This window comes from Hyperolius riggenbachi, chromosome 10 (assembly GCF_040937935.1).
Source record: "Hyperolius riggenbachi isolate aHypRig1 chromosome 10, aHypRig1.pri, whole genome shotgun sequence".
Lineage (NCBI taxonomy): Eukaryota > Metazoa > Chordata > Amphibia > Anura > Hyperoliidae > Hyperolius > Hyperolius riggenbachi.
In genome coordinates this window covers 143,913,532-143,930,268 of record NC_090655.1, presented here as the reverse complement: position 1 = coordinate 143,930,268, position 16,737 = coordinate 143,913,532, and the positions used below count along the sequence as shown (strand labels likewise).

General features: G+C 45.5%; 1 protein-coding gene across 4 annotated transcripts in view; it reads left to right on the top strand.

The window, feature by feature from the left end:
• GRID1 (glutamate ionotropic receptor delta type subunit 1) overlaps positions 1-16,737 on the top strand; it is a 1,791,150-nt gene that overhangs the window by 1,411,394 nt on the left and 363,019 nt on the right. For all 4 annotated transcript variants that reach the window (XM_068258558.1, XM_068258555.1, XM_068258556.1 and 1 more), the window contains one exon: positions 11,052-11,225. In XM_068258558.1, coding sequence (XP_068114659.1) covers positions 11,052-11,225 — 174 coding nt within the window. The remainder of the gene's footprint in view (positions 1-11,051; positions 11,226-16,737) is intronic.

The following is a 16,737-nucleotide window of genomic DNA, read 5'->3' as shown; positions in this document are numbered from 1 at the left end:
CCCCGTTGTGTTTATAAATAAAACCCACCCATTTTATTTGCCCCTTAGTCCCGGTAATCACATTTAACATATGTTCTTAGTACAAAGTATGGTGACAATATATTATTTGGAAATAGAGGTGTATTTTTTCTGGTTTGGGTTTGTTTTGTATCCGGTCAATAATTACGAGTTCATATTACTAAAATAACAGTAATGTACCCATGATGTGTATTCTTTACTTTGCACAAGCACACAGGTAATGTTGTTGTAGAAAAGATCATTGACTTATTGTTGAAGCCACAATCTTTTCCTTACAAGCACTTTGATCGTTTCAGGGAATACTTGTTCCCTTTCAGCAATCGCGGCTCTCCGAGTCCTGATGGGTACACACGGCGGGTCCGCACGTGCTTGGCAGGCAAAGGATGTTTTAAATCTTGTAATGGTCTGTTAAGTGGGAACAACAGGATGTTTTAACTGCTTAACGACTGCTCAATGCCAATTGGCGTGAGCAGAGTGGCAGCCCCAGGACCACTCCACTCTAAGTGGCGTGAAGTCCTGGGGCGGTGTTTTGCAAGAGATCGCGTGCAACAATGCGCGCTTCTCCACATGAATGATGGAGCTCCATTCTGCTATCAGTCTCCCAGCGGCAATCGCTGCTAGGAGACTGTTAGATGGCAAAACCGCCATCTAATAACACTGTGCAGCGCTGCAATCTAAGGCAGCGCTGTACTGGGGACAGCCGTGTGTCACGGCTGTCCCTCTGGGGGAGACGGGAGCAATCTGCTGTCATAGGCTGAAGCCTATGATAGCCAATCTATGTCATTGGCTGCTGGTGGGAGGGAGGGTGGGTTATAAAATTAATAATAAAATTACTTTATTTATTTTTATTTTTTTTAATAAAAAATAAACACCCTGGGAGCGATCATAGCCTACCAACAGAAATCTCTGTTGGTGAACAGACAAAGCAGGGAATCACTTGTGTGCTAAGTTGTGCGGCCCTGCAGCTGGGCCTTAAAGCTGCAGTGGCCTAATTAGTAAAAAATTGCCTGGTCACTAGGGAGGTTTAAGACCGCATTCCTTAAGAAGTTAAAACAACGTGTCATCCAGTAGTCGTTAATCATGAAGTCCTCTAAGACAAGCTGAAGAGGAGAGATTTAAAGTATGTCTGAAGCAGCATGTAACGTAATGAGATGTGTTGTGTTGCCTTTTCTTTTTTTTCCATTGTAAGGGTTAACAAACCAGTGAAGTAGGTGAAATCCGCTCTACCACTGCTGTTGTGACAGTGCTAGAACCAAGCGACTTGAACCCATACATACAGAAAAAAGGTGGAAGTTCCACACAATGTCACTAGCAAAAGCAATCCAACTTTATTGTATCAGATAAAACCCATACAGCCAAGTAACTGACATGTTTCAAACTAGACGCAGAAACAAGATGCAGAGACACTGCAGAGAGCCGGAGGAGGACAGGTCCAGAAGGGGCAGTCGCTGCGCGCCCGTTGGATTACTGACAGACCTAGCCCGTTTTAAACAGGCTAAGGTCACAAGTAAATAATAAAAGGTTATGCAACATTTGTTTAGCTTTGAAAATCTTTCATAACAGCCTACAGAGATAAGACATTTAATAGGCCATCATTATTCTGTATGGGAGCTGAACAAAGGCCACTGAGCTAATTAAATCTAACTAATCTAAATTTTCAACCTATAATAAAAGAAAACAAATGTGATTTCAGGAGAGTCTTCTTTCAGGTTTTTCTGTAGATGCAAATGGACATTTCATGAGGTTTTTTTTCACTTAAGGTTCACTTTAGGCATGGGCAAACTTCACATCTCATGAAAGGAATGCAATTGAACTGAAAATTGAACTGTAATTGAACTGCAATTAAACTGTATCTGAAAATCTTCATTCTTGCCGTGAAAACATTTGATTGGTTTATTTTCAAGCTGCATAGATTGGAGCACTATTTGCATAATTCTGCATCAACTTGGAATTATTTGCATATCTCAAGCCAAGTACAAAGATGGCACTGATCCAAAACTTTGTATAAAATGCCTTTAGATGTCTGTGGCCCTGGAATATGAGGAGAAACATTATTTACAGTGGCAGATGGAAGTCATTTTTGTACTAAAATGCTTTTAGATGTCGTGGGGTATGGATGCAGAAACTCCTATAGACGAATGTAAGGAGAAAAAAAAATGAATTAATGATGCTTGTATTACTGATAGTTGTTTTAAAATATTGCCAGGTTTGCAAAAAGACTTATTAACCCATGCTCTCTGGCATAGGCCTGCTACTCCGAAGACTGGTAAATGATTAATAAACTAGTAAAAAGGCCCGCCTATTAAAAAACGGGCGTAGGTCACAGCCGCTACCCCCGCAATGCGCGCACATGCGCGTCCCACTTGCTCGTTCCCCACCACTGTCTGAAGTATATGCACACAGGGAGCTGCTTGCTTGTCAGTTGGAAAAAGCTGTTATTTCCCACAATACGGTGAGAACCTCTGTGAACCACACACAGCAAACTGTCAGATCCGGCCCTGTGTCCTAACTGCCCTGGCTGCGCACATGCTCAGTACAAAAAAGCCAGAGAAACACACAACCATTCAGTGGATGATGCAGGGACACTTGCATTTTATTGTATAGGATAAATATAATGCTTTGTAATACCAAACGGAAAGAGCCTTTTGCATGTACACTTACAGTTTAGAAATTAGTGCACTAGAGATATACTCATCTTTTAATTTACAAATCCATCACTAATTAGTGATAGTATACTTTATGCCAAGTATCACACTCTTTCATTGTTAATGCACTACATAAATAATACTCTAAAAAGCAAATTCTTCCCATCTTACATTTGGTTGAATTCTTAATTCATTTCCCATCTACTGGATCCATCCACAGGAATAATTGATAAAAAGCAAATATGAAGTGAGCTGGGGATTTTGGCACTAAAGGGATTAATTGCATGTTCTGTGTAAACAAACAGTATCTTTTAGATGCTGGTTAAAAAGCAATTTCCCAGATTGCACAGAACTGGTGAGACTTCCTACAAAGCAATGTAGATGAAAGCTGCTGTATATGAAATGAAGTCTGCTCAAAGACTTGTGTAAACACAGAGACCAAAATTGTCAAATGTGTACTTTTGAGTTGAAGATTAGTTCACGGTATACAAGGTCATCAACTTAATTTCCTTGCTTAATCTCCAAGTGACCTCCACTGTAGGATATCTAAACCTTTCATCAGAGGCAGACCTATAACTCTGCCATTTCCTAGCATTTCCAGTCTATATAAGATGGCATTAATTAAAAACTAGAATGTTTTGATTTTTCTTTTTAAACTGGTATCTAGGAAATTTTACATCTATTACCAATAATAGTCTTCCAATTAAGGTGACCATACACTGGATTATTTTTCCTGTTGATATCCATCAGATTTAATATCTGATCAATAGAGATGACCTGAACTGTTCTATACAGTCCCTGGGGAATTACCTCAGGATAACTTCAGTGTTCACCTGCTATCGCATTCTTGCACAGACGCTTTCCCGGCTGCTTCGCGTCCTTGATCATGCACCCAAAGACGAGAGTGCTCTGCACATGCACATGACGTTACACACATGCACAGAGCACTCCCGACTGCAGGCATGCGATCACGCCTATTGGGAAAGTGTCTGCGTGGAAGCGAGGAAGCAGGTGAACATGGAAGTGACCCTGAGGTCATTCCCCAGGGACTGTTTGCTGTAGAACAGTTCGGGCCATCTCTACTGATCAATATATTTTCAGATGGACTAGATTGAATTAGTAGATCGCGCCACACCAAAGATATCGATCAGCGGAGAGTTAGGAGCTTAGCAGTAGTTCAATGTTGGCAGTCGAGCTAACCAGGGGCGTCTCTAGCCATTTTGTCACTCCAGTCGAGAAATCCTGTGGCGCCCCCCCCCCCCCCCCGTGATTGACCCCAGCCCCATACCCCCCACTCCACACTGCAGCGTTTCACCAGAAAATACACTTATTGTGGCATGGGTTCACCAGAAAATAGTTGTAGTGCAGCAGAGCGTTTCACCCTAAAATATACTTATTGCAACATGCACTCACACACAACACACAGTATACACACACACACACACTATACACACACACACACACACACACACACACACACACACACACTATACACACACACATACCGCACACAACATACACACTATACACAGTACACGCACACACGCACACACACACACTACACACACACACACACACTACACACACACACACACACACACACTACACACACTCACACACAGAGCACACTATACACAGCACACAGTAGACATACACTATACACACACACTATGCTGCTACCAGGGGAGGACTGGGACCTTCTGGCCTGGGGGGAACACAGACTAAGAGGCCCGTTATTATGGCAGCCTCAGCCCAAATTATGTCACACATTCACCCCATTCATTCATGTCGTATATGCCAGTAATCACGTGGAGCGCCTGTGCGGAAATACAGCAAGGACACTCTGTGAACAGTGTGAAAGGTAAAGTGCAAGCATCAGGGGGGCACAATACATTTTGAGGGACAACGACCGGGATTTCCGTCTTGTCTATAATTCGTGGTTATCGCACTCTATGATTATCGCACCTGACAACCACATTGTCCCAAGATTTCCCAACATCTCTGATACATTCAACCAATTCCCACCCAAAATTTTTTATCCGATTTGCTAATATCAAAACGGTTGGTCAAATGGCTGTCGAGTCAACAGAAGTATGGCCACTGTAATTACCTCAAGGCCAATCCCCCCACGCCCCCCACATACACCTACCTATGTCCTCCCCTTCACCACCATCTCTACTAATCCCAGTTTTCACTACCTTATAGTGTGTCTGATCCCTTATGCAGAGAAATAATGAGGAGAGAAAAGCTGAAAGAGAGGGAAGAAGATATTTGCCTCACCAGGATTGCACTTTTATTTAGCTTTCCTGTATGACAAGAAGACACAGCCAGCCAGCACTAGGGAAAGAGGGAAACAAAGGTGAATAAAGGAGGCTGGGGCACACCAAGAGTGCTTCAAAGCGCATTTCAAATTTACAGCAATTTGAAAAGCGCTGGGCTAATGTTACCCTATGAGGCTGTTCCCACAGCAGTGTTGTGATTGCAAACATGCTGCAGGTAGCATTTATTGGAGCGATTCTTTCAAAAATCGCTTCACAAAGTCGCATTCGCGAATTGCTAGCGATTGCGATTTTGTTGTGCACTAGCCCAGAGATAGGAGGAGTGGAATGTGAGACTGAGAATAGCCTGAGATGGAGCAGAGAGCTTATCTGTATTGCAGTCCCACATTACACAGAGGCTAGTTGCTGGTAATAGGACTGCTGTCCCTGCCAGTCTCCCACCCAAGTCTGAAAGCAGCCCTCCTGGAGTCTAGGGACTGTCAAAACTTTTCAACCTGTTTAACACCTTATCCACACATGCAGTCATTTTAACAATGGGGAGAGACCAGACAGATTTTTTCCCACGGACCCTCCTCTGCATCATGCTCTGTATATTTACCAGCTTGCCTGTCCTCTAATTGCACATTTATCAGCTAGCTAGCCTAGTGTTTTACAATGCCTTACAACAACAAACCTTAATACAGCAGACACAGGACCAACCCTAAATCACTGAATGAAAGGCGGCCTGGGGGGCAGCCAATGCCTGGCTGCTACAGTCTCTACTTCCACGCAGTTACAAGTAGCAGAGAGAGGGGCTGAATGAATCTCAGGAGCTGATGCTGTACTCGGATCCCTGACTAGGATGAGTGCCTTCTCTCACTGACTCATTCATTACTGTGGTTCTTTGAATCATTGAGCTGAAGGAAATGAAGGAATCAATCAGTAAATCAGTCATGAGTCAGGCGCTGCTGCTGCTGCTGTGTAAACTGATACCTGAGTGAGTTGAGAGGCATTTCTCCTCTCACTACTCAGTGCAGCAGCACCCTTCCCTCCTCCTGTCGCTCTAGGCAAGAATTTATAGCTGCCTAATGACTCAGACGCCTCTGGAGCTAACTGTCAACTGTGCACCAATGTGCCTCCTCCCAAGTCTGATGTCTTCTGTCCATGCCAGAGTATTCCTCCAAGTGTCTTCCCTCCCAGGACACCAAACCTCTAGAGTTTGGCCTCTAGCATTTGTCACAGGACACAGGCACCCTGGTAAAGAAGACACGGGGAGGTAATGTAAGCAGAGAGTTAGGTCTGCTGACAACATCCAGGCGGTACATTAGATTGGGTAGGCCTGGGGACCCAGCAGGCAGTGGCAGCTCCACAAATTTTTAATAGATTTCATACTGAAATCTATTTAAAAAGCTGTGTACAGTTGTGGGCAGCTAATAGATCCCTCCCTGAACAGATCTTATCAGAGAGGGATCTATCTGATGGTCAATCTGGTGGCCATATTTTAGTGTATGGCACCCTTTAGGATTTCAGACAAGAACTGGTTATTTTGATGTCACACTCACTGATCTATACTAGTGATAAGCCAAACATTCTCCTTCTAATACTAGTATTAGGCATGGAGCAAACCTATCAGATGTGTGCACATTTTGCCATATGTGCACCACCACACTGGTTAGCTTTTGCTTGCTTTTGTGTTCAGATTTTTTCCACAATTGAAAATCAGACAGCTTTCTGCTTTTTCCCAAGTGCACTTTGCCACGTTTCAAAAAATGCAAACAAATGTGCAAAAAAAGGTGTGAAATTGTGATGGCAAAAGCAATCGCAGGGTGCCACAAATTCTGAAAACATTGAACATTGTGCAAGCACAACCTTAAAGGATACCAAAGCCAAACAAACATAGAAAAACAGGGAGAGCAGACACATAATGTCACCTGTGCCAATGCCTACTGCTCCCTCTGTTCTCCTCTCTTCCCCCGCATTTCACCTGAATGCACCCCGGGATCTTCTTGTGAGACAGGCTTCTGCGCAGGTGCTGGCCGGGCTGTATAGGGAGGTGAGTCTTGCAGTGAGTGCAGGGCAAGGTGCCATTGTAAGCTAGGGAGAACTTCTTTCACGGCTGTGTCCAGACTTCATATACTCCCTATTTTTTCGCCATTGGCCCAAACCTGTCTAAGGCTCCAGGGCAGATTTGGTATGTTAGCGGGATCCAGCCGCACTTTGTTGCTTTAACAGCAGTGCCAAGAACAGTGCAAGTGTGCTGAGGAGAGGGGCTTGACCATGGCTTCCCTGCCTCTGTGTGGCCAGCCCTCCCTGCGCCATGTGCCAACTATCATAATTGTGCTGTGGTCTCCATAGAAATGGACCAGCACCAATAATTGGGGCACTGTGCTCGGCACATTGGAGGGGATGATTCAGGACACCCTTACCAAAGATCTGGAGCACAAGCCCTGGATCCAATTCCCCAGAGACGTGCCTGTTATTGATCATCATCAAATTATTGAATCATGTAGAACTGTTAACGATTTGTGTATTGTATTTTCCAAAACCCAAGATCAGCCAAAAATAAGGGTCCATGAACAAGATGAGTAAATTTGAAGTTCTGCTAATGTGCTGCCTTGTTTATTGCAATAACACACACATGGTTGCTGGAAATTAAAAAAAAAAAACTAACTATGTACCATATTTTTTGGAACATAAGACTTTCCTGAACATAAAACACACCTAGTTTTAGAGGAAAAAAAACAGGGAAATGGTTTTTTTTTTTTTTTTAAACCTGGTGCATCCATGGTGTAGAGGCATCTTGTAGATTTTCTCCCCCAATTATGTCCCTCCTATATCCCCTTGTTCCTTCATTGTTCTTCTTGCACCCCTGTATCCTCCTGTGCCCACTTATGTACCTCTGTGTCCCCCCTGTGTCTCCCTCTGTCCCCCCTGTGTCTTCCTCTGTCTCCATGTCATCTACTGTCCCTGTGTCCTTTTACAGTACAGCTCTACTTGTGTGTGTAGTTCAGCCCCCAAACAATCCTGCTGAGGGGATGGGCAGAGGAAAGAAGATGATTCCATCAGGAAGAGAGCATCACTGCCACTCACCTTTGCTAATTGAGTCAATACTTTTGTGGGTGGGAACAAGGTTCCACCATCATTATTATTTTTATTGATTTAGAAAGTGCCAACATATTCAGTGACACTGTACAAAGTAAGAAAACAGACATAGGGTACGTAATGATGCAGACAATGACAGACATCAAATATGTTCACTGGTACAAAATATAGAAATGGTGATTACAATGACAAATGTAACATGATTAATAAAATGCATAACAGAGTGCAAGCTAAAGATTAAGTAACACATTCCAAGACACAAAAGGGTCATTGAGTCCAATCTTTGCATTCGCTGAGTAGCAGTGACTTATCATTTAACAAGTGGGTGGCAGTGATGCTCTCTTCCTGATGGAATCATCTGCTTTCTTCCCCCTCAGTGGCATGGTCCCAGGGCCAAACTGCATATTAATACTCAAGCACAGCTGTACTATAAAAGGATGACATGGAGGACAGAGTTAGACATGGGGGACAGACAAAGACATAGGAACAGAAGGCTGCTCAAATAAGCGGGGGGGGATTTGGTCCAGTAGTATATGCTTCAGATTTGTGGTATTTGTTCTTGTTCATCTGAAATTTTAGGAGTATAGTGGTGGTAGTAAATTGTTAGAGGAATCACCTGTTAAACAAAAGTATGAATGCTAATCCAGATTTCACATAAATGAAATCAGCATTTCCGGTCAGTACTCGGAAAACAAAAATCAGATTTTCGCATAAATCCTATTTACCGCAGCTTGGTAATTTTAGCCCAATCACAGACCTTGAAAGCATTGGACCAGTCAGAGAATGCAGTTTTTTTTTCAGCAAAAATCAGATTACCATGGTAATTTTAGACCAATCACAAGACTTGGAAACTACCGAGTATTCCCGAGTCTTGTGATTGGTGTGAAATCTCTGTGGTATTCTAATCACTGGGGTAAAATTCAGCAAATTCTGATTAGTCCAATGCTTTTGAATCAACTCAGAAGTATTTAGCCAATCAGAGAATGCAAACAAATCTGAAAAATTGGAAACCGACATTGGTGGAAATCGGAATTTCTACAGAATTGTAAATTGGCATGTCTGACCATCCCTAAAGCAGAGCCCTTAAGCTTAGATCTACATGAATGAATTTCTGTTCAATTGATTTTCAATTGGATCAACTTGTTTGTTAAAAATATAACACGTCAATTGAAAATAACCTTATTATAGTACCACATATGGTAGTACTAGTCAATGTGCAGTCTATCTTGTAGCAGGTGAAAAGTGCAGTGATAGAAACATATGCATGCATGCTTCTTAAAGAGAAACGCCAGCCTAAAAAAACATACTGTCATTAAGTTACATTAGTTATGTTAATTAAAATAGATAGGCAATGTAATCTCTTACCCACCTTATTTTAAAAGAACAGGCAAATGTTTGTGATTTCATGGGGGCAGCCATCTTATCGGTTGAAAGGAGGTGACAGGGAGCATGAGACACAGTTCCAACTGTCCTGTGTCCTGATCACCCCTCCCAGCTGCTAGGCAACGAGAATAACAACATCAGAAATACCATCATGCTTTGTAGAATCAGAATCAGAATCAGAATCAGAATCGCTTTTATTTCGCCAAGCACGACTGGGTCGTGCCCGGAATTGGGCTTGGCACGACAGATGCAGAGCGTATACATAGAAACATAAAAAACATCAGGGCATAGAACATAATAGACAACATTTCATTGCACAAACATAACCATAGCCACATAAACATAACCATAGCCACATAAACATAACCATCAACCACAATTTCCCTCACTTCATCACCCAACATAACCATAAACCACTGTTTTCCCTAACTGGGTGAGTTACATGCCTAAAATCCGCATGGAGGAGCAGGGCAGCCTAAGGGGGGAGAGCATGAGCAGAGTTAATCGCGTTCAGCAGATTTACCGCTGAGGGGAAGAAGCTGTTTTTGTGTCTCGTGGTCTTTGTAGCGATGGACCGATATCTCCGATACCTCCGCCCCACGGGGAGTTGACTGAAAAACTGGTGGCCAGGGTGGGAGGGATCGTTTGCAATCTTCAGTGCTCTGGTGCGTAGTCTGGCCCTATAGAGGGAGTCCAGGGCAGGAAGTTGGTTCCCGATGATCCTTTCCGCTGACCTGATGACCCTCTGTAGTTTGCGTCTGTCGCTATCGGTGGAGCCAGCATACCAGACAAGGATGGAGGAGCAGAGGACAGATTCAATGGTTGCGGTATAGAAGTTCCTCAGGAGTTTTTGGGACATGCCGAACTTCCTCAGTTGGCGGAGGAAGTAGAGCCTCTGCTGGGCTTTCCTCTGGGTGGAGACAGTGTTTGCCTTCCACTTCAGGTTATTGGAGATGGTGGTGCCCAGAAGGCGTACACAGGGCACTCTTTCCACCACCATCCCTCCAGTGTGCAGTGGAGGCGGGGTGGAGAAAAATGCCCGGGCAGTTTTCTTTGATGGGGAGGAGGCTTGGGTAAAAAAAACAAAATTCTGATGCTGTGAAACTGTTAAAGAAACACCAAGCCTTTTCAGTGCTGCTGAGTAGATTTTTCGTCTGGAGGTTCGCTTTAATATGACAATTGATTAAAATGTCCCCATGGAAATGGAAATTTTCTGACTAGTCTAATCAGGGTTCTTTAAATCCTACACTTGATTGAATTTCTTTGTGGCTGATTCAATGGACAATAAAATAAATAGACTACTTGATCAAAAAAAAAAAAAAATGATTCAGGTACGTCAAGCTTTAGAAGGAATTGTACACACTGTGGCAACAAATCTAGAGAATGGGAATGAAAAGTTACTAACGTTTAATAAAATGTCAGTCCTCCCTTGGTTTTGGCATCCATTCACCTTGGCCGTGGACCCACTGTACGGTCTTATGCTAAACTGCTCATGTGCAAAGGTTCATGCATATCAACCAGGTTCTTATTGGAATGGACTTCTGCACATCAATCCATTGTTAAAGCTGTGGATTTTAGGCAATACTGTGTGCAAAGAAGCAAGCAGGCTGTAAATGCCAATTGTGTATTCTCTCTTTTGTTTTAGGAAATCAACGATGCTGAAATAGTGGAGCTTGTGCACAGCGCTCTTGGAAGGATTACTGTTATAAGACAAATCTTTCCTTCCCTGAAAGAAACCAATGTCAGATGTATGAGTAATAACCACAGAGTTGCTTCTCTTCCTTGTGACCCTCAAGAAGGCTACCTGCAAATGCTACAGGTCAGTACTGAAACACTTCTTATTGTAACTTAGTAACCAAAATATATCTGTAAGTGTAAAGTATTGGCTACTGTTAAAATGAGAAAACTGATGATAATCTCAGTAGCTGAATAAATCTTATTTGCTTTTATGTGCAAGGAAATCCTTGTTGACTCTGCTTTTTTATTACTGCAATTTTGTTTTTCTGCTATTATTGTTATTATTTCATTAGCCTTGTTATTGTAATTATTGTAGTTGCTATGAGAACTATATATTATCTGTAGTTATAATTACAATAGTTTTTAAACAGCCTTTTTAATCATCTTTCCGCTAATTAGCCTTAAAACTGAGCCGCGGGCAAGCGTAAAAAAAAACACAGTTTAAATCAGTTACACGATCCTAAAAGAAGATATAATGTATTTGCCTTACAGCTCAGTGATGCTCATCACGACCTCATGATTACGGAATAGCCGTGATTCACAAGCATTTTTTCACTGACATCGTGATCCGAATTCGTGATTGCCTCTCGATCACGGATTCAGTTCTGAATGCACTAGTGTTGGGCGAACACCTAGATGTTTGGGTTCGCGAACGTTCGCCGAACATCGCCGCGATGTTCGCCGAACATCGCCGCGATGTTCGGGTGTTCGCGACGAACTCCGAACATAATGGAAGTCAATGGGGACCCGAACTTTCGTGCTTTGTAAAGCTTCTTTACATGCTACATACCCCAAATTAGCAGGGTATGTGCACCTTGGGAGTGGGTACAAGAGGAAAAAAAATATTTGAAAAAGAGCTTATAGTTTTTGAGAAAATTGATTGTAAAGTTTCAAAGGAAAAACTGTCTTTTAAATGTGGAAAATGTCATGTTTCTTTGCACAGGTAACATGCTTTTTGTCGCCATGCAGTCATAAATGTAATACAGAGAAGAGGTTCCAGGAAAAGGGACCGGTAACGCTAACCCAGCAGCAGCAGCACACGTGATGGAACAGGAGCAGGCGCAGGAGGAGAAGGCCATGCTTTTTGAGACACAACAACCCAGGCCTTGCATGAGGACAAGAAGCGTGCGGATAGCATGCTTTTTACCGCCATGCAGTCATAAATGTAATAAAGATAAGAGGTTCAATAAACAGGGACCGGGCGTCAACGCTAACCCAGCAGCAGCAGACGTGATGGAACAGGAGGAGGCACAGGAGGAGAAGGCCACGCTTTCAGGTGCAACTCAGGCCTTGCATGAGGACAAAAAAATGTGTGCGCAAAGCAATGCAATGAGTAGTTTTCAGGACACAATGGGCTATTCGGAGGAGCTATTCCCACCCCCACAATCTTCTACCTGTGAAAGGTCAATGGAACAGCCACAAATGTTGTGCCCGGATTCACAACCTTTTTCTGTGGAAAATGCACCTCGCACTGAAATGCAAGGCGAGGCCGAGGATGAACATGACGTCAACAACTCAACATGACGCAAAATGGGGGCGGAACAGAAAGCTGCTTTCAATGTTTTGAAGGCCTTAATTGCCTCCGGTGGCCAGTTAGATGCATCATTCATCACACCCAAATCCCAGAGCAATGTGTGCAGGAATTTGAATCGCAGGAGGTGTACCGAGATCATCTGGACAAGTGACCAAGTGACAAGTGACCAAGTGAAAAGTGACAAAGTGACCAGTGACAAAGTGACAAAATGACAAAGTGACAAAGTGACAAGTGACAAAGTGACAAGTGACAAAATGACAAAGTGACAAAGTGACAAAGTGACCAGTGACAAAGTGACAACTGAGAGGTTGTTCTGGGGAGCTCCACTGCACTCAGTCGCATATGAGGAGAGGTCTCGTCGGGACTGCTGATCCTCCTCAGCTTGCTCAAAGCCTTGAGGGTTCCTGAAGATCCTCTTCTTGGAGTTCGCCGGGGTTCAGCTTGGTGTCGGGGTCGGCGGCGTCCTCCTCACTCCAACGTGGCAGATCTTCTGTTGAAGGAAAAAAAAAAAACATTGTTAAAAGTCCAGTACCGCTTCTGAAGGACTCACCAAGAGATGCAGGAGCGCTTTAATCTAGCGCACCATCGCTCGCTGGGTGATGTCCCTCCCTACGCGCTGGAATTCTACACTGCACATGCTAGCACGCTTTTGCGCAGTGCCGAGGCGCATTCCAGCAGCCAGCTACCAAGCTTCTGTGGATCTGATTGGGCCACCATGTTGGATCTCTGCCAAGTCCTCCAAAATTTTGAGCAATCCACGTTGCGTGACTGAGCAGTAGTGTTGGGCGAACACCTGGATGTTCGGGTTCGGGAAAGTTCGCCGAACATGGCCGCAATGTTCGGCATGTTCGGGCCGAACCCCGAACTCCCCGAACATCCCGCTTTTGGGGGCCCTATGGGGTCGCAGGCATAAGGGGGGAGCATGCCCCGATCGCGGGGGGGGTCGGAAATTCCCCCCACCCCCTCCGCTAGCGCTCCCCCCTCTGCCCGCTTCCCCATTCAAAAGTTAGGAAGTGAAACTGTACCTGTGCGGCCGGTAGTGGGTGGCTGGCAGTGGGCGGCACTATGGAGTGACTGAGGAGGAGGAGGAGTCCGGAGAGTGACGCGGTGAGGGAGGCCGGGCAGCGGGCGGTTCAGCAGTAGTACCGTACTACTGCTGATCCGCCCACTGCCCGGCCTCCCTCAACGCGTCACTCTCCGGACTCCTCCTCCTCCTCAGTCTCTCCATAGTGCCGCCCACTGCCAGTCACCCACTACCGGCCGCACAGGTACAGTTTCACTTCCTAACTTTTGAATGGGGAAGCGGGCAGAGGGGGGAGCGCTAGCGGAGGGGGTGGGGGGAATTTCCGACCCCCCCGCGATCGGGGCATGCTCCCCCCTTATGCCTGCGACCCCATAGGGGGCCAGTATTCGGGCGAACAGGGCCCTGTTCGTGCCGAACAGGGGCCCTGTTCGGCCAGGCAATGAGCCGTTCGGGCGAACCCGAACAGTTTGGCCGAACACCACCAGGTGTTCGGCCGAACGCGAACATCACCCGAACAGGGTGATGTTCTGCAGAACCCGAACAGTGGCGAACACTGTTCGCCCAACACTACTGAGCAGTGACAACTCTACAGTCAGCATTACAATACCACTGCTGTGTTTACTGAAGAAATCAATGTTGAAGATGGAAACCGCTGGCATGATGCAAGTGGGGGATTCTGAAGATGAAAACGATCAGCGTGATGATACCAACATCAGGCAACCTGCCTTAGGAAATGCTGGTCCCAGCTATGACAAAGAACAGGACGAGGAACAGCTGGAGTTGGAGCAGGAATTGGATGCCCCCACTGCCGAGGGACAGAGCGGTGCACGTTGGACTTCCCCAATTTAGCGGGAATGGACAGCAGAAGAGGAAGAAAGTGATGCTGGTGACGAATATGGTGCATCACAACAATCACAACGCTCACAAGAACATGAAGACAGAGGAGTCTGGCAGGACTCTCTGGCACACATGGCTAAATTCATGCTAGACTGCATTGAACGCGGCCCGCGCATTATTCACTATTCATTATTATTCATTATTCTGGAATCTGGACAACACCAATTACTGGGTTTATACCCAGTTTATACAAACACAATGTTAAAAAACTGATTGAAGAAAGTGTCAGACAGGTCAAAAATGGAACAATTCCAGCAGGCCCTTGAGGATGGAGACTTTAGAGAGGAGATTGACATCCTCCTCCTTCTCTAGCCAGTTGTACGCCGACAGACTGACTTCAGCAAACCCAGGAGGACCAGGAGGGCAGCAAAGAACACAAGCTGCTGCTAGTGCCGAAAAGGGAATGGTATTGGCAGTGTCCTTGGAGTGGGAACATTTTCTGACACCCATGCAGCAGCCCACAGAACAGCAATCGGGCAGTTCCACGTCCTCCAACACCAATCGCCTGGAGAAGATGGTCAAGGTCCAGGACTACATGTCAGATGGCGTAGCTGTGTTGAACAATCCATCTGCAGACAGACGGTGAGTGTGACAGGCAGCACAGAAGGGCCATGGCAACTCACTCATAGTACCACAGTTTGATAGTGCTGCCCAAAAAATTATATGGATCCGTGGACCCGGGCACTGCGGGCAGTACTGGGAAGTGGGAACGCAGATTTTAGTACCTAAACACACGATACAACATGTTTTCTGGGGTCGGACTCTGAGGCACATACAGATGGTCCCGATCATCATCCTCATCATACAACTCTTCTACTGAGTCTGACCCACCCACCACCTCTGCCACCCCAACATCCCCAGACACAGACCCCTCATCGTCCTCAACATTAACTTGGGATGCTGGCCTGAGCCAGACCTCCTCCTCCACATCAGGCCCCATCATCTCCTCAATGGCAGCCCTCATTAATCGCTCTGGCGACGGACCAATGGACACAACGTTCTCCTCCGGGGAGGGCTGCTGCTGACCACTGGCTGCTGGGGTGGATGTTATAGCTTGCGTGGGGCGTTGGCTGTTGCTGTTGTTGGGAGTGCTGCTCACAGCGGAGGTCTCTGAGGAACTCATGGTGAGCTCATATAGTGGTTGGCGGTGAGTGGAGTATTACTGATCCCAGCAATATACACACTGACTGGCAGAGTACGCAATGCTATATAGTCTGGCTGAGCGGTGTACACAGAGTGGCAGTACACACAATGCTATATAGTCTGGCTGAGCGGTGTACACAGAGTGGCAGTAAACAATGCTATATAGTCTGGCTGAGCCGTGTACACAGAGTGGCAGTAAACAATGCTATATAGTCTGGCTGAGCGGTGTACACAGAGTGGCAGTAAACACAATGCTATATATAGCGTGGCTGAGCGAGGTACACAGTGGCAGTACACACAATGCTATATAGTCTGGCTGAGCCGTGTACACAGAGTGGCAGTAAACACAATGCTATATATAGTGTGGCTGAGCGAGGTACACAGTGGCAGTAAACAATGCTATATATAGTGTGGCTGAGCGAGCGGTGTACTACTGTTCCCAGCAGCGACACACAATGACTGGGGGGGACCCTGGCTAGCGTGGCTGGAGAGCGAACTACCCTGCCTGCCTACCCAAAGCTAAACCCACAGACAAATGGCGGAGATATGACGTGGTTCGGGTATTTATTTACCCGAACCACGTGACCGTTCGGCCAATCAGAGCGCGTTCGGGTCCGAACCACGTGACCCGTTCGGCCAATCACAGCGCTAGCCGAACGTTCGGGGAACGTTCGGCCATGCGCTCTTAGTTCGGCCATGTGGCCTGATGGTGTTCGGCCGAACTCGAACATCACCCGAACAGGGTGATGTTCTGCAGAACCCGAACAGTGGCGAACACTGTTCGCCCAACACTAGAATGCACCCGTGATCGTGGTCCTAATCCGGCTCGTGATCACCGATTTAGCTGTGATCACGGCTGTGATTATTACCTAAAACCCCGCCAACTTTAGCGGTTAATCGCAAATGGTAGAAATGCCAAATTTGCAGGATATGTTAAGAACAGTGTGGGAACAAGAGGATTTTTTTTTCAGAAAGACCTTATAGATTTTGAGAAAA